Source organism: Pseudopodoces humilis, chromosome 5 (genome assembly GCF_049639895.1).
Source record: "Pseudopodoces humilis isolate 2021_Gansu_Grassland_sample_001 chromosome 5, ASM4963989v1, whole genome shotgun sequence".
In the NCBI taxonomy this organism is placed as follows: domain Eukaryota; kingdom Metazoa; phylum Chordata; class Aves; order Passeriformes; family Paridae; genus Pseudopodoces; species Pseudopodoces humilis.
The window spans coordinates 32,920,314-32,938,907 of NC_142204.1; the positions used below are offsets into that span (position 1 = coordinate 32,920,314).

Consider the following 18,594-nt stretch of genomic DNA (forward strand, 5'->3'; position numbering starts at 1 on the left):
GGAAACGTAAAATTTTTAAAAGGTTTTATTGGGGACTCTTTACCATTATAATTATATCCTCAGTGAAGTTCAACTAAGAACATTTTAGATTTTTAAGAACATAATCAATCAGACCCTAGAAGAGCAAAAAGGATTCCAACTCTTCCTCTGCTAATGCAACTTCAGTGCTAACTACTTAAAGCATTAGTTAAATTCTTTAGTTAAATATATAGAATTATGTTAATATTCAAGTATATAAAAAATATAAATCTGGTACAAGATCATTACTGAATTTCTACATACAATAATATGGTGAGAAGACAAAAAAAAAAACCAAAAATTGTTTTCCTTTTCTTTGCTTTATTTTGTTGGTTTATTTGTTTATAAAAATTAAAATATTGCAGAAAAACCCAGAATGTTTTATATATTGAACAAAAAAAATTACCTGTGAAAACCATATCCTAAGTATCCTTGCTCATGGTAAAAAAAAACAGAAAGAAAGAAAAACTAACCACCATAAGAAAGAAAAACTAACCACCATAACAGTGAATCCTCTCCTTTGACAGGTGCAGGGGTATCTCAAGCAGCTATTTCACCCTTCCAGTGGCTATGAATAAGTCAAGCAGAAATGGAAAGGGAGATTGAGGAAGCTAAAATTCAGGCAGGGAATAATTTTGTGGTCATCAGGGAATGTGTGCTCATTTTTTTTTATAGAGGCTGGTTTTTGGGCAGTTTTTCCAAGCAGTGGCTGCAAAATATCATCTTGTCATTGTGGACATGCATTCTCTCCCATACCTTCCCCAGCAATCCACCATTATACTTTGATTGTGCAGGATTTTTAGGCTGCCCTCTGTACCAACAACTTTTTGATTTAGGCAGTCACAGTAGCCTAATTATTTAAAGAAACTACAAAGGAAGGTGAAGTGATATCAGAGACTATGAAGTGGCAGGGTATGTCTGAGGCTCTCCAGTGCACAGACACCAAAGGTCACGATTGGACCTAGTACTAACGTGGCAGTCAGCTTGCTGCTTCCCTTCAGTGAACAGGGATTTCAGGCATCCTATCAACACACTGCAACTTTCTCAGTGTCTCAGTAGCACTGCACTCTTGATACCAGAGATGTGCTCCTGAAGATTGCTTATTAAAACCACAGAAAAGAAATTGCTGTAATGGAAAATAGGCAGGACTGGTTTACTTCTTTAATGATAAAAAAAAAAAACAAAACAAAAAACGTACAAGGAAAGAGAGAAGACACAGTAAAAATTATGTCAATATAAAGACTTTTATACCACAATATTTACTTTTCAATTAATGGAAATTCATCGCCTTTCAGACCTTTTGCAGTGTTATTTGTCACACTTAACCTGGAATTGCTTCTTGGTTAAGATCTGACCAAGATTTTAAGCATAAACTGGCATTGAGACAAAACAAGAAATGAAATTATCCTATGGAAACACCAGTATCCATAGTGTCTGGCTGCTTAGAATGCAATGAAATATAAATATGGTGGCCTTGCAACAGCAAATTTTTTATGGCTTTCAGCTTTGACCAGCACATTCCTTCATGCTTAGTTGCTGCCAGGCTACCCACAGCTTTATTTTGATCATAACAAGTGAAAGTGATTTATGCCATATGCAAATTTTAGCATAACCACAAAGCATAACCACTGCTTTTGCCGTGGGAGAAAGGGGTAAGAAGCCAGAAGAACAAGGGATGAGTTTTGCAGTACTGCACAAATATGCTAAACTAGCAGCCCTGATACTAAAGACCAAGATACTATTTTTACAAAAAAAATACTAAGAGCAAAAAGCTGCTTGTAGGTTGTTTTGGTTTGGTTTTTTGTTTTGGTTTTTGTTGTTTTTTTTTTTTTTTTTTTTGTTGCTGTTACCAGATACCTCTCTATTTGTGCCAGCATTTTCCAGGGACTTTGAGGAAAGACAAAAGTATTAGAATTAGATTTTAATCTATTTGGAAATTTAAGTCAGGCATTTATTAAGGACTGTTACAACTTCAGTCCTCACATCAATTCACAAAGAGTATCCATGACTGTCCTGGTTAATTTAGACCAAAACCTGCTCAATTCCTATGCAACGGAGGAGTAGAGGGAGGAGGAATAAACCCCACTGGCAGCACCTAGGAAGCCTAAGGATCCATGCACAGATTGACTTAACAGATATAGAAAAGGACAGATTATTCATGCTTAAAGGTCTTCCAGTGGAGTTCAAATCAACAAAAATGTTGCAACTTAAGAAATTTAAAGAGGTGGCAGAGGCTTGCTTATAGAGCTAAATACATTTTGTATAGAATTTTCTACTGCAATCACACCTGCAATGGCTGCCTGGTTATTCAAAGAGCATAGTTTTGTCAGAATGAGCCAGTAAATCTGGAAAAGTCAGCAGAGCAAATGCCTAAGAGGCAAAAGGGACAGGCTTGGAAAAAACAAGCCCGTTCTGATCATGAATGGCGGTTTTCTCCTGGTCCTTGCAGTTAAATCATAATATTCGACCCCTTCATATGCTAGTGTTTGCTAGTTAAAACCTCACTTAGTATCATGTTTTTCCCTTCTCTGACTTTCATAATTATAATACATGGAATATTCAAATAGTAAACCTCCATTTATGTGAGCTTTTGTTTGCAATGGAGTGGGGTAAAATCTAATGTCTTCAGAAAAACTTCAATAAGCATCATTACTGATGTTCAACTGCACTTTACCAAAGTCCCTTACAAACATGAAATAGGTCACTGTTGGATTAGTCTCTCCTTGCAACACCATTTATGAAATTCCTATCATTTTCACTGTAATATAGATACAGTATTTGTAAAGTTCAAGTTCCACTAGCCAGAAAACTGCACATTTGATGGCTGAAAACAAATTGCTGCAGCACAGGTGTCATATTATTTCTTTACATGATTACTTATTACAAGTCATCTAGAGGTTATGTGACAGAAAATATTTTGTATAATCGATAAATTCTATTGAAAAGTAATTTTTATGCTTAAGCATGGCAAGAACAGAGAAGTTTCATGAAGAAACAGCACAGAGAATTTAACTGGGCAGCAGTGGTGTATGAAACAGATTAGGGAAGCAAGCAGTGATTACTTTTGGCAGCTTACATACTTGAGGTCGCACCTACAGGGGCTCATAACTTAGCAACATGTGAAACAGATAGAAGCTTGATCTATTGTTGGCCTGTTGTTTAGCAATGTCACATTAATTCAGTCAAAGTATTGCAATATGTATGTATAATAGCTATGCTGTTAAGGCTTATATACAAACAAGTTGTTTAGAGTTCCTTTTATGAACTGCAGTTTGCAATGGTTTTCAAGTCATCCATAAATTTTACTTCAGTCAAAATAAAAGATAGATGTCTTTAACACACAAGAAATTAATTTTAAGACCAAATTTGATACATGCCATGGTTACTGATTTAAAAAATCATGAATGAATTCTCAAAAGCTTAAAAACTCCACAACCCTCCCTCTTCTGCATTCCCCACCTTCCCTCCACCCAAACCAGACATTCAGCAAAGAGATGTTTACATAATCACCTCTTTCCACTACTGCTCTGAAACATCTGCAGGCTCTTTCAAACATTTATCTTTCAAAATTTACATAGAACCATAATCAAATTCTCAACTGAAGGAACCTCAGGAGGTCTCTGGTCCAACCTTCTGCTTCAAAGCTGGGTTAGCTCTCAAATCAGACCAGTCTGCTCAGGTTTTCATCCAGTCAGGTCTTGCAAATCTCCACAAACAAGACTGCACAACTACTCCAGGCAGCCTATTGCAATTCATCACTGTCCCACACTAAAAAGGTTTCTCCTTATGTCCAGTTGTACTACCTCTGGCTGGAATGAATTAACTCTCACTACAGTTGCCCATTTAATGTCGTGATTTAGATTTGCAACCGAAACTATATCGATCAAACACTAATGTTTTGCTGAACAGTGCTTGGACAAAGTCAAGGCCTCCTCTCTTCCACTCAGCAAGTAGCCTGGGAGTGGGCAGAAGGCCTCCTGTCTTTACCTCCTTCCTAGATAAAGGACTTTGCACTTGTCCTTGTTGAATCTACAAGGCTCCTGGTGACCTGTCCTCCCATCTTGCCTGTGGTCTGATTGGTAGCCCTCCCCTCAACAACTGCCTTTGAATACTTGTGGTCTGCAAGCACAGTAAGCCTGCGCTCTGTCTCACTCCCAGTCTTTGATAAAAGATGTTAGAAGTACAAGTCAGCTTCCAGAAAGTAGTGTGAGCCACATACTCCTCATAATTAATGGATGGTCTGAGCCTGATGACCCAACAATAAATTTCTTATTTATCTTTCTTCTGTCCATTCATACAGAATTAAAAAACCGTAAATTTTAGGAATATCATCTTTTCCTCTCATTTTTTACCATCCTGCAGGAATGTATATGAAAGTTAGGTCTCTAGATTCTGCTAGTTTGCTCATGAGTCATATCCTAATTACAAACCGACTTTTTTCTGCAAAAGGATAATGATGAAATATCTAAATATCAGACATGGAGAATTTTCTCAATCATGGAAAAGGAGAGCTTTATTTTCCTTTATGGAAAAGGAAGGTGAGAACACCATTTCAGGATGGTAAACAGATTAGGAAATATCAGCTTCCCACCTGCAAACCAGAAGCCAAAAATCACAAAAGTGGAGAAGACATATCTTGATGGTGTAATGGAGAAACATATGACTTTTAGAAGCCACTTACACATTACATCTGTCATAGAAAAATGCACTATATAATTTCTCCCAACAAATTTCAATCTAATTCTTAATACAAACCTCTTTTCAAGTTAATCTGATTCTGAGCTATGAAGATTTTATTGCACCTTAGTAAAAACTGCAATAATACAACAATGTAATAAACTGTTAGCTAGTAATAAGATACCAAGGACATACAGGCTTACATAGAAACACAAAATAGCCAGATTCTGAAAAAAAAGTGCATGCTTTTCCTGAACCAACAAAGTATGCAAGGCAAACTTCAAACTAAAACAATGTAAAACATTACGTGCTTCACCTTCTCTGGGGTAATGTTCAGTACCTGGTAGAATCAAGAAAACTAGTTTTCCAAAAATTAAAACGTTAGCTGGATATTCAAAGGACTATAAGGATTTTCTGAACCTGCTAGGAAATTAAAAGGAACTATACAAGAAAAAAACATGCAGTATTACTAAGTGCAGAAATGAGAAGTTTGAGATATTTAGATATTTTAAAACAATTAAAACACAGCATGTGTAAGTGATAAATAACCACTTGCATGATCTAAGCTGAAGCTACTGGACAACTAACCATGGTAACAGTGATAGAGGTAGCAAGTATGACAAAATTAAAGACCTGTACACAGATTCATCTAACTCACTACCTTAAGAGAAAAGAGGTCAAATCTTTTCAATTATTTAGAATGTGAATAACTTACACATGGAAGACAAATGCAGAAATGCAAATAGAGCATATTGTACCAAATTAGAGCCAAATCAGAGTTGATAAAGTTGGAAATCATGTTAATATGCTTATATGTTGTTAATATGATTATGCAACTTTCAGGATTTAAACCACAATTCCTGCATAGCACTATACTATGTTGTGTGCATAAATTCATTTAACTACTTCTAACTGCAGGTTTTTGAACCACTTGTTTTCCCAAACTTAAAGAAACAAAACTCAAGGCACTCATAACTTAATATCTGTCTAAAACAGACTTTGCTCTGAAGTCAGTGATTCTAATCACTTTCTTATCCTAATACTTTTCCAGGCAAAAAACCCTAAGTAAAATTCATATGCCAACCAGAACTTCAGTAATAATATGTAAAAAAATATTTCTGAATACAATTTATATTCACATAAATACATACTCCAATTCAGCGGCCTTTTTTTTCAGTTGAATAATTTCCACAATTTGAACTTGACAAAGTTCCAGAAAAGTTCCTAATTCTGATGCTTTGATTTTTTCAGTTGTGGGTAAAGTATGATGGATTAAGACTTCACCATTAAGCAACTGTAAACTAGGAAGAATCTCCAACATGGAAGACCTTAAGAAAAAAGAAATCATAATTAGTTTTTGAAAAAATCCTTATGCTAAAACACCCATTTTATTGATACAATCATGTAGCAATACAGAACACGAAGATAGCTCTCTAAATTTTTGCATACATTTGTCCTTATTTAATATGTTAACATATTAACTAAGAATTTATACTTAAACTAAAGAATAATATAAAGAATAAAACACAGAACATAGCAAGACTTCTTAATACTTAATTGGTATAAAGAGCACTGATGAAATACTGACACCAAGGAAGTCACTGGCAATAGTCTCAAATCACTAGAGCTAGAATTTTACCTGCACAAACCTTAATAGGAAAATTTGACACACTTGTGCATAGGCACCTGTAATTCATTTGATTAGTAGGGAACACAGCAAAATAAAACATAGGATTAAGATACAGAGCTGATTATGTAGACACATTAAAAAACTTAAATTTTTAAACTGCACAAAATACTAAACCTTGCCAATTCTAGTCCCTTTATCATTTGCATATACCACATATAGTGACTGACAAGTATTCAGTATGCCTGACAAGAAAAAAAAAACCTACTTTTGAAATACTGAAATCAAGTCAGTGAAAAGAATGAGAGCAAAGATGAAATTTCCTTGCTATAAAAAGGACAGCTATGGCCACTGATGTAAGAAAAGATATGTATGAAAAATTTACCTAATCAAAGAGAAAAAAACACAAAAAAAACCCAAAAAACATAAAGAAAATGTACCATCCATACGGTTTTGTTTAGGCTATTGAGAGATGTAAGCTGCTACTGCAATCTTGTTTCACATATTTCTTGAACCAGAACAATTTGTTGAAAGTTTGAAGACTGCAAAATTATATCAACTCTCAATATTTTCATTAACTCAGTTTTAAGTAACACTAACTCTTGAAAGAATACTAATTGTATGCTGTAAATCCCCTTATTATTAAAAAAGAGTATTGTTTTCAAAATTTTGGAGCTCCCTGACTATTCCCTGTGAAGGTAAAGGACTACTACTCAGTTCAAACAACATACACTAAGTTGAAAATCAGAGTTTTTATGACCGTGTTATAATATTCCAAATAACACAATAGAACATCAGTTTTTTGCAAGTAGAAAACATTCCTTCTCTACTGCCCATTAAGGAAGGCTAAGACCGTCTGAAGTACATTTGGAATAAAATTATGGATTTAGATCAACAATTCCTGAACACATAGAGAGAAATTACCAAAGTTGATGTTGAACATCGGTACACCAAAACAGTGACATATCAAAGCTGATCAATGATGGAAGTTTTGTCTCTTAGAGCTGTGGGCTCTCAACACTCATTTTTCCAGCTGGGTTCCTCCTGGTGAAGGGCTGAGTCAATATTTCATTTAGTGGAAACTTCCTGGTGAATATTCTGTCACTTAAGAGGCTCTATTAATCATTTCAGCATTGAAACATATTCCCCTAGGAGTAGTCAGACTGATCCCAGGGTTTAATTTTTAGAAAGAGATTTCTTACTACTTCACTTTTGTCGGTGTTATCGCTGGCTGGACATGAAAGTACAAAACTGATTGGGAAATTTTACAACTAATTCCTTTGTTGGTATCAAGGGGTTATGTAAAGTTAACTGGAACATATTGTCTGAAGTTACAGTCAATGCTATATTCACCAAATCCATACTTCATAGTATCCCATACTTTAAATCCTTTAGAAAAATTCATCTCTTGTCTAACCATAAAAACTCTATTAGTTTAAGCAATCTAAAGTGTCAGTTCTCATAGTTAAACTGAAATTCAGAAACCTTTTCCCTCCAGATTACTAGTGAAATAACAGTTTTGTAAAATAGTGGGAATTCAAACAATAGAAATGGAAATTCAAAACATTCTGTCACAGTCACAGAATTTTATGAATGAAATTACCTGCAGGAATCATGAGGTGCAAATAAGTCTGTTTATTAAAAATTCAAACAAATCAATCAAGAATGTACTTGCATAGCTATCTTTTAAACTACTCAAACACTTCTAACGAAAAATTAGAAATAGTTGAGTATTTTCTTTTGATCAACAATCCTAAATTTGTACAAAAATCTTCAAATGGAAGATATAAATGTAATGTAAGGGTGATTTTGTTTTTTTTAGATTCTAGTGAGCCAGCAGGACTAGGGTAGTGATCATACCCCTGTGCTTAGCACTAGGTGTGAGGCCACACCTCAAGTACTACGTCTAATATGCAAAAAATCATACAAAAAACCCATTCATTTGGAATTTTATTCCTATGGTTTACAAACCCATTTAAATACTTATTTCAGGAATGATGGTAACAGCATATAATTTTGTATGTCAAGTTTCTTTTCTACCCTACTCATTTTTTATATAGGGACATACCATAATCTCTAGGACTAGCTCTTTGATTTTTCAAATCATTATTCCAGTATTATACACCACTGAGGGGCAAATAACAGCATTGCACTTACATCTCTTTCATAATTATAAGACCTATTAATTTTTGATGTAGAGATAAGGAAATTCAAGGAGGATAAAAAAGGCTCATTTTCAACTACTAAGGAAAAATTGAACATTCATCCTGGCTTTTTCTTCTAACAGACACTACTCCTTCACTAGCTACGTGCAATGTGAACCTGTCACAGCAGTGAGACTGTTCAGACTATATGTGGGAGTGTTTCTACTGTTTAACTAAGATATATACAACAATCTGTTGTCCGATTCTGATTTTTGATTTAGCTTACCTCCAGTTCTTTTCTTGGAATAGAGGATTCCCACTCAATGATAACTCCTTTAGTTTATGACAGCCACTAAACCAGGTATGGACATCTTTAAGATCTGTAATATAGCAGAAAGAAGCCTAAATATGTCCAAATGCAGAACCATTTTATTTCCCAAAAACTCTTACAAGAAAGTAAAATGTACCAACATCATGCAGTCCTAAAAGCAAGACTGCTATCCATACAGTATAGTTTTAATTAATATCTATAACATTCGTGTTTGGAAAATATTTATGTATTTTCCATATAAATATCTGTTATAAATACATGAGAATAATCCCATTCAATTCAGTCTATCATTTAACTAAGATGTTCTTATTTGAATGGGGCTTTTATTTTTTCAACACAACTCACCTGACAAGCAGTTATTTTTGATATCAAGCTCTTCCAGAAACACAAATGAATTTAAAGGCACAAGGTCAATTAATCTAAGAACAAAACAGAAAAGAATTTTTTAAAAATTTAACAGCGGTTCAACAGAAAGGCACCGGAATCATTTCCAGGTATGAAAATTTACTTATTTATATAAGTAAATGCCCATTTATCTATCCAAGATGCTAGGACTAATTACTGAAATCTTAACTTGAAAGTATTTCTTAGTTTTCTCAGCACCTCGGTTTTTAATATTTTCTCATTAATGGTTTTTTTTATCTGATAAATATCTAATTCTGTTCCCTGCATTTTGTGGCGAAGATCTGAAGTCTTAAAAAATTTACACAACTCGGCTGGCTTTCCTTTAGGCACTATAACTAGAATGGTACTAATAGAAGGTCCTGACTCGAGAAAAAATAAAATTTTCTTGGTCTCTGTCGTCTTTCCTCATTGCTCAAACTTCTTAACAGGTTGTTTCTCTTCTCCAATCAGCACATTACTTCCTAGACCCTAAAAGTAGCATAACTGTTGTCATGGATGTGTTTTTCAACAGATCAAGGCTGCACTATCCTGCAATATATTTTTATGCTTCATCTGTCTTACTACTTCTGTCAGACTGTATCAAATAGGTGCTGATTACTGAGACAGTTATGGAATGGCTCCTCTTGCATTATCAGAGCTTTTCTTGAGCAATAGTGCAGTAAAGCAGTACTAAAGACAGGACAAAATTCTTGTTTGCAGTATTAAAGAGTAAATGTAAAGAAACTGAGCTGACATTCAACAAAATGGGATTGGGATTGTAAGATGTGAGTTATTGCTACTACTAAAGGACTGACGCTCAGTGTTATTTCTTTGCTTACAAACTTCCATTGATGTAAGAATGAATATTGAATGTTTTGTTCAGCTGCCAGGCTATTGCCTAATATTTTCAGATTAAAGTTAATCTTTATTTATGTTAAATATGAGAGGCAAGAAAAGGTAAAAATCAAGATAAAAAGAATCACAATTGTCAACTAAAACTAGAATGTTTAAGCATATAGTACACCAACTATACATTTTTTAAAGAAATACATGTTTAGGTAACATGTTTCTTCCCTGTAAGGGCAAGGCCCTATCATTACAAGAGAACGGTACAGAAATGGCACTGTATGTGGTCAGTTTGTAAATGCTAGTCACGGAAAGTAGTATTTTCTCAGGGTGTAGTGCCCTTGAAAGGTATAAATCAGAATTATTTTTGCCTGAAATATGACCCTACAAAAAAATGAAATGTACTCAAAATTATTGAGAGACAAAAATGCGTCTTTGTTGCTGAAATATATGACGGTTGTGTTTCCAGCACAGGCTTTACAATGGAAAGGCAGAGCTGAATTTTACTCTGGTGCACTAATTATGGACTAAATGTTGGTTGTAGATTATTTAATCTTATTGAAAAAACAACCAAATTTAAAGAAGAAAAAAAAATAATTTCCACATTCAGTTGGGAAGTATTTCTATATGACAACATAACATTTTAAGAGTAAATTCAGAGAAAGAGATATAAAGCCAACTGAGTACATGCCACTATAGTTCCATTTCTTTCTTAAACTACATTGTAAAGCCGTCCTGGTTCTAATCCTATTTAGATCTATTTTCTTTGTGCTATGGAAGTTTTCCAAGGAATCAAATAACTATGAAAAAGTATTGACTCTATAAAGCATTAAGCCTTATATGAATATGTGTATATAGTACTACAAATTTCAGCATTTTAGTTTCTCATTATCAGTTAATAGTACATAAATATATTTAATATTTGTAGCAAATATCATCATAGATATTACTGGCTAGTATTATGGCTGCAAAAACCTGAAAATTCATGACTATATATATATATATATATACACAGAAAAAAAGTAATATTTTGCATAAGGGTCAAAAGATAATGCAGGGTTTTTATATGTCATAAGTTCTCTGGATGTTTATCAGCATATACTGTGGTGAATTAGAAATTGTCCACTGGACTGTCCTTGCCTGCCGTTGGCATTATGAGAGTTAAAACATTTCTCTGTCATTCTATAGCTTTCCCTTTACCGACATTCTTTGTTAATTTTTTTCCTAAGAAAATTCAAACCAGAAAGACAAAGGACATTACTGAAAACTTAATACTACTTGACCTTGTCACATTAGCCCTGGGCATAAGAGAGATATAAATTACAAAGAAGACACAAAAGTAAAAGATATTCACAAAAAAGAAAGCTATAACTTCCTTTTTCTGCTCCCATTTAAGGCACTAGCAGAACAGGTCAGAGATAGAGTTTATGTTCTTTATGTTCTTTAACTATATCAGAAAACAAGACTTAAGAATTGTTGCAAGTATGTATCAGAGAAAATGAAGATTGTGTTTCTGAACATGAATAACAGTTACTGCTCAAGATGGCCTAAATCCTACCATACAACTGCTTTTCCCCAGAAAAATTAGCATTGATGTTACTAAGCAATTAGCCGGAAGCAAGGCAAAATAACTAAAATAAATTTCTCATAATCTAGATCTTCATGTGAAGACCAGATTTCTTTTTCATTCCTTAAATTAAAGACAATTTAGTTTGCAATAATCACCATATTTATAAGTGGCATATTCACAGAATATAGGAAATCAGTCAGGCAGCCACTTCATACTCTAGTAGGCAGTACTTCAAGTACATTACCCATGATGCCACATACTTAGAGATAAGTTTATCACCAGCAAAGAATTGCTAAAAATTATTTAAAACATCTAGGGTGATAAGGATAGGATGAAGAAAAGCACTATATATCAGTATAGCTTTTCTCATTAATGACTTATTTCAACATCCAATGACATTTAGAGTCATCACAATAATTCTAGAAAAGCAGTCAAATTCTCAAAACAGCATGGCTTGCAAGGAACTCAACTCTCACATCTGAGAAATTCAGTTAAAACACAGACACCATATATATTTGAGAGAACAATGCATGCTAAGAAAGAACTTAACCAACTTTTTATCACTTCCAATATAAGCCTTTTAGGAATTCATCTAGATGCAAAAACATGGGAGCAACATGTTCACAACAAATTTGATTGTGGCCAAACCATTTTCCCAATATAAAAAAAGAACTTTTTCAGTTGATTGCATTGAATTTTTATCCATCTCACTTAGGTTATCTTACTGAAAGGCAAAAGATAGCAAAAAAAATAACTTTGTCTTATTAATACCACATTAAAACAGAAATCTCAGGAGGGATTTTGTCAATTTTGAAGTTGAAAAAGAATGTCTACCTGAACAGCACATTTAGCATCTCACTGTAAAACTTTTAAATTAAAAATACATTAACTAATAAATTACATAGTTAAATGGGATTACATGTAAATGTAAATGCTACATGAACTCTTAACGCATATTAAAAATTTATTAACCTTATACAAGGACAAGGTTGCTTTCTCCTACACCTAAATCTTTATCCACCACAAAAGAAAAAAGAATATGTCTCTTTTTAAAACTAACTTAACAATTGTCTCCTCAGCTGCTACAAAATAGAGCATGGATCTTCATAGTCCCAGCTCTGCAGAAACCAAGTCAAGAAGAAATTCATCATTGTCTTTGGTCAATCGTGCATTAATCAAGAATATGCTTTGTATGTAAAAGCCACAATAAAACACTTAATAAAAGCAGCAGTGGTGAAAGCTGTCTTTTTTCTATTTGAGGGAGTTAACCACTACCTGTTTCACTTCCTTGTTACACTGTAGGTATAAAACAATTAAAAAAAAAATTTTTTTTGAGTTTTACTTTTGATAATTTCTGATTTATGATGCAGACAAAGCATCTCAGGCATCTCAAAGCATCAATTAGTGTAAGAATTTTCTTTTCACAGTACCTCACTTTCAGAAAGAATACAGATTCATAGCATTATCATTATATTGGCTTCCTGCAGTCAGTAAAGAGGAAATGGCACTCAGTGCACACTTGGAAAAAATTCACAAAATTGCACTGGCTGTAGGATAAAAGCAAAGAAACAGCTTTTCTTTCAACAGCTTACTCCATTACATTCACTGTTTCTATAGAACATCGAGTTACTTATGCTATAGCACACACATATGGAGCTGCTTATAAGTGTACATAAAGTGAGTGTAACAGAGCAGGCTACTGAAATGCCAGGAATTTTGAGGCTTTTAATATGAATTTAAGGCTATCTTGTCCTGTTTGTCCAAAAGATTTGATGTAAGCTACAGACACATCATGGAAATAAGGGGAATTGTTTGGGGGCAAAATGTATACTTATTTTTAGTACATCCAGCCTGTTGATCCAAAAATATGTCCTTTCTCACAGCCCAGCAAAAGGAACTCAGCAGACCAAACACTGCATCTCTGCTTGGCTACTGGAAAACCAGAGCAAGCACTATAAGGGACATTAAAAACTGTAAGACAATGGGTTAAGCAAGTGACTTAAGGTACGTCTACAAGGCCAGTCCAGCACAACCTAAATCCAGAGGCTGCATTCAAGATGAGACTGTCCTCACAAGTCCCTAACAGGCATATGAGATCTTCAATGAGTTTTGCAAACACTTTATTACACACAGGATAGTACACTAGAGGAAAAAGAGGAAAGTACAAGAATATAGAGCCACATTATTGTGCATTCCACGAAAAAAGCTAAACAGGACAAAGAAAAAAATTAGCTAAGAACAAGACTTAAATCAAGCAGTGTGACTCAAAATCTAATGCTTAACATACAATGCTCTTGCTTAATCACAGGCAGGAAGCACTTTCTCCAAACTCCAGAAGAATTAATAAGGGAACAAAAAATCCAAAACCCTAGAAGCATGAGCAAGAACTTGAAGATTAGAGTCTGTAGATATTTTATTTACATCCAAGAGTCTCCATGAATAGTACTTCACTAGAGATGTTATGAAAACAATCTGAAAAGTTATATAAAAATATAGGTTGTATATACTTAAATAATATTCAATTTCCATGAAGGACATAGCTTATAATAACAGGACTCAGTCTCACACATCCTTTTTCCCACAGGCTCCCAGACACAATTGGCTCTGCTGAACTAAATGTCACGTAGGATGGGATTCTCCTATTCAGATGCCGACACCTACACATGAGGTGGTCGTTTTGATTTTTTTTCTAGTCAATGAAGATGAACGGGCACTTTTAGGCTATGATTAGTCTCAAAGCAAGCAGCTAAAAATGGAAGATGAATCACCATTTAAAAACATCTATTCACTAACAGGAGAGTGAAGTAATCAGTTGAGAGTGCATTTCTATATATGGTACGTAGTATTATGTTTGTTAAGCTGAGATCAGTCTTATTCAGAACAAAATGATCATAGAATAGAAAAATAATGGATATTAATTTAAAATTAATTTTCCTATTAACATATTGCAAGTTCTAATAAATGTTACATATATATATTTATAGCAGAATTTAAATTGAAAAAAAGGGGGGTGTGGAACATAAAGATTTTTAATCCAGGATATGTGGTCATTCTACTGCTAAAGATGCATAGATTATCTTAGAAAACAAACAGAAAACTAATGACAGAGGACTTGAATGCATGATACAGTTTTATGCTGCTTGTCTTGATCCTTCTTGGTTTTATACCTTTTAAACAGAACCATAAGAGTGAAAAAGTAAAGCAAATATACTTGTTTTGGAGGGTATTATTTTATTATGTAAAATAAAAAACATTCTTATTTTTCCTTTCTAACTCTAGTACTTGCCCTTAACATAGTCTTCAAAGTCTGTTTTGAATAAGCTAGCTGTGAAGTATGAAGTTTGACAGACATATTCTAGAAATAATTGCTAAAGAAAGAAAGAAACCCACCATGGTTTTAATAATGCCACAATGCTCAAGAATTATTTTCGCATAACATCTAAAAGAAAAAAATTAATTTACATAGTTAATGCTGTTCCAAATTTTCTTAGATAGAGGTAGCCAATATAATTATATACTAACCACATATTTTTATTTTTAAAGAATATCCCAAAAAGATAGCGAAATTTGAACCATACTGAGAATTATACTTTTCAGACAAGTGTTATGTTAGTAAATTCCTCTGGATCAATTCTGTAAGTGGAAGAATATTTCTTACTTACCTATTTTGAGACAGCAAAAGAATCTGCAATAGAGGCAACCAATACAAAGAAAGCATTCTCAGAGAAGAAATGCTATTGTCATCCAAATATAGTTCTCTTAAGAGAACATGATTTTCCAGTCTTGGAAGCTAAATAGAGAGGAGATGGTTATTTAAGATTAATATAAATTAGAGAAAGAACAATGGAATGCTTACCAAATGCTTTTCATAAATCATTACTAAATACAAGCAACATTTTGAATATATGTATCATTTCCTTATTAAGTATGTACCAGCTGCCACACATAATCTCTAGATATCAGGTGGTAAATACTTTTTCATTTTTTCTATCACATCTGAATAGCCAATATAAAAAAATTAAAGAAAAAAATAAATAATCAAGAGCCCAAGAGTCACAGCCTCACTTATTCATGCAGTTACTTGCTGCTTATTGACAATGCTTTTCATCTCTTGAATTCATAGGAGAATAACTGTTAGAAAATACGATTAAGCATAGAGTTGCCAAACAACTTTCCTATTTCAAATGCTGCAGCACAAATTTCAAGTTTTGGAGAATCAACATACATTAAATAAGCATGATTATCATCAGGGGGACAATAATGATACTATCATTACATACAAGTAACAGTATGTAAGAAGTAATTACTTATATGTAATGAAAATGGTATAATTATTACCAGACTGATATAATTATCTTACTATTATAACAGGACCTATAAGGAAAAATAATCATTTGTTACATTTTAAACAAAATCAGAACTACATAATACAAACCAAAAAACTAGATGCTATAAATGAAGGAGGAACCAGAATCACTGAGAGTCAAGGCCTTGCGAGTAAGAAAACAATTTACTGCTAGCCATTTGTATCTTTGAAAAATCACTCTCTGATAAGGGAAAAAAAAATCTTACCCCAGAGCATGAAACATCCCACGCCAATCAAAGAGCACATACTCAGAATGCTGAAAAATATGACTGTTAGCAAAGATGTATGCACAACAGCCACTAAATGCAAAGCTTTTACCTCCTGGAGATTATTGCCTTGCAACTTCAGAACTTGAAGTAGGCCACAATTCTCAATGCCTTCAACTTGTGTGAGATGATTGAAAGAGCAGTCTAGGTGTATGAGAGTAGGTACCTCACAAAGACCTTTTGTGCTGATTAACTGATTATGGTCCACAATTAATTGTTGGAGATTTTTCAGTGACTCCAGGCCACCTGAAAATTCAAGATTTAAGACACAGTGAAATAAAATCTCTTGTTACTCAAGTAGTTACTCAAGAAAACTCTGAAATTTCTCTACATTCTCTGATGTAAAAATTAATATTACTTCTGTATAGGGTTTAAAAAGAATTACTGTATTTTGACCCTATCACATATACAGGGCATAAGGTTCACAAATTTTTGATCCTGTTAATCAAGCAATAATAACAGTTCATAATCTCTTTGGTACTTCTGTTAGAGAACATTCTTTAAATGATAAACTGTACTCACTATGCTTTAACCACTTTATAACTGCTCTGAACTCTGAAAAGCTAACAGCCCTCTTAAAATCATCCATCAGAATGAAAACACTATGTTTAAAGGTTAATTTTTATTATTTCATTTTTTTAAAGTTTTGTTGTTAATGTATCAGCAAGGTTAGAAAAAACTGTATTAAAACTTAGGCCAGTACTACCAGTATTATTTAAATTAGTCTTCTTTAAGGAATTATGACCAAATATTTTTAATGAAGAAATTTATAAAGAAAATGTAGTGCCTTTAAGAACAAAGCTATACTATTATAGCCATTCCACTCTCAACAAACTTACTCCTGCCATCTACATTAAAAAGTATGCAATCTCTATGCAGAAAAATGTGAAGCAATTCCCATCAGCATCTGTTTCTTTCACAGAATGTAACCCAAGTAATCCTTACGACAGCAAAAATTACATTGTCTTTCCATAGTCTTACACATGCAATGGCACTGATCCATCTAACTTGCTTACAGGTCCGAGCAGCTTTTCTGTATCTCTGTAGTAAAAAATTCCTTTGAGGGCACACCCTTCATTAAATGTATCTAAAATAAGGAATTTCTGATTTTACTTCTGTTTCACATATCCTTAGATGACTTAGTTAATTTAGGATTATTTGAGGGAACACTTTGTCTCATCTTTACCTGACCCAAAATTTCACAAGTTCCCCAAAGGAAGCTGGATGAGCTTTACAACAGTGAATCTCTTTGTGACTATCCTCTGAAAACATACTAGATTATGAAACCAGAGATCATTTTGCAATCCATAGAGTATTGATAATACAAAAGAGGACTTAAAAATGAAAACAAATTATAAGAAGAAAACTGAAGCAATTAAAATTAAATAGCAAAACAGCCGTAAATTAAAAAAAAAAAATCCCAATATAAGCATTCCAATAATTTTAATTTAAAAATGGAAAGTATAGTGAAAAGAATGCAATTGTCTGACATTAAAGTGATATCATCTTACATATAACACACATGTCTTATAATGTAACTTCAAAACTGTGCTTTATCAAATAAATATACAAATCTTTAATTATTCTGAAAAATTTCAAACATGCCCATGACATACTACCCTGATTACAAGATCCTGTATTTTATTTTCGTGCTTGGATACAAATAAAAAAGGAACCAGCACCATCTAGTGGTCTCAGAAACACTCTCGTGTTTTCGTGTGTTGGTTCCCAAGACTTTCTCACAAGAGCGGCTCTTAAATCTCCACTTTTCAGTTACCAGCTTAGCAGTACTGGAAACTTTAAAAGCACCCTTTGAGCCTGGAGTGGGACCGAGAAGAGAGACTGCACACACAATAAGAAAAGGCAAGGAAGTGAAAAAGAATCTGAAAATTTCCTTCTCTGCATGCTGCACAAAGCATCTCTTTTTCACTCCTCCTCACCCGCTCGGCATTCAGAACATTCTGGAATTATCAAATGCAGTTCAACAGAAAATACACAAGAGAGAATAATGCAATACAAGCAGATGGTATTTTACTGGTTCTTCTGCCCACATGCAAAATTAAATATAAACATTAAAATCTTCCGCACATTTCCAGAAGATACTGTGTATTTTACAAATGTTGCAACAAACAAAAGTTATAGCAGCCACAGGAAAAGCATTTTGTTGACAAATACATGGTTTTAGCAAGATTCAAGGAGAAGTTTTAGGTAAGTTCTCAGCAATTTGCAAAGTGCAGCCGAAGTCTGTTAGCTAGGGACTCTGTGAGCTATTGATGCTGTTCTGAAGTCACTTCTGTCTTAAAAAGAGTATATTGGAAGTAGCATTTATGACCATGACCATCCGTGGTTACGCATCGCTATTCTT

At 33.7% G+C, this 18,594-nt stretch overlaps 1 protein-coding gene across 1 annotated transcript in view; it reads right to left on the reverse strand.

Moving 5' to 3' along the window:
• LRRIQ1 (leucine rich repeats and IQ motif containing 1) overlaps window positions 1-18,594 on the reverse strand; it is a 102,878-nt gene that overhangs the window by 71,536 nt on the left and 12,748 nt on the right. Inside the window, exons 11-15 of the mRNA XM_088055542.1 lie at window positions 16,282-16,475; window positions 15,260-15,387; window positions 9,143-9,216; window positions 8,753-8,846; window positions 5,847-6,023 (exon numbers count right to left, since the gene is read on the reverse strand). Coding sequence (XP_087911668.1) covers window positions 5,847-6,023; window positions 8,753-8,846; window positions 9,143-9,216; window positions 15,260-15,387; window positions 16,282-16,475 — 667 coding nt within the window. The remainder of the gene's footprint in view (window positions 1-5,846; window positions 6,024-8,752; window positions 8,847-9,142; window positions 9,217-15,259; window positions 15,388-16,281; window positions 16,476-18,594) is intronic.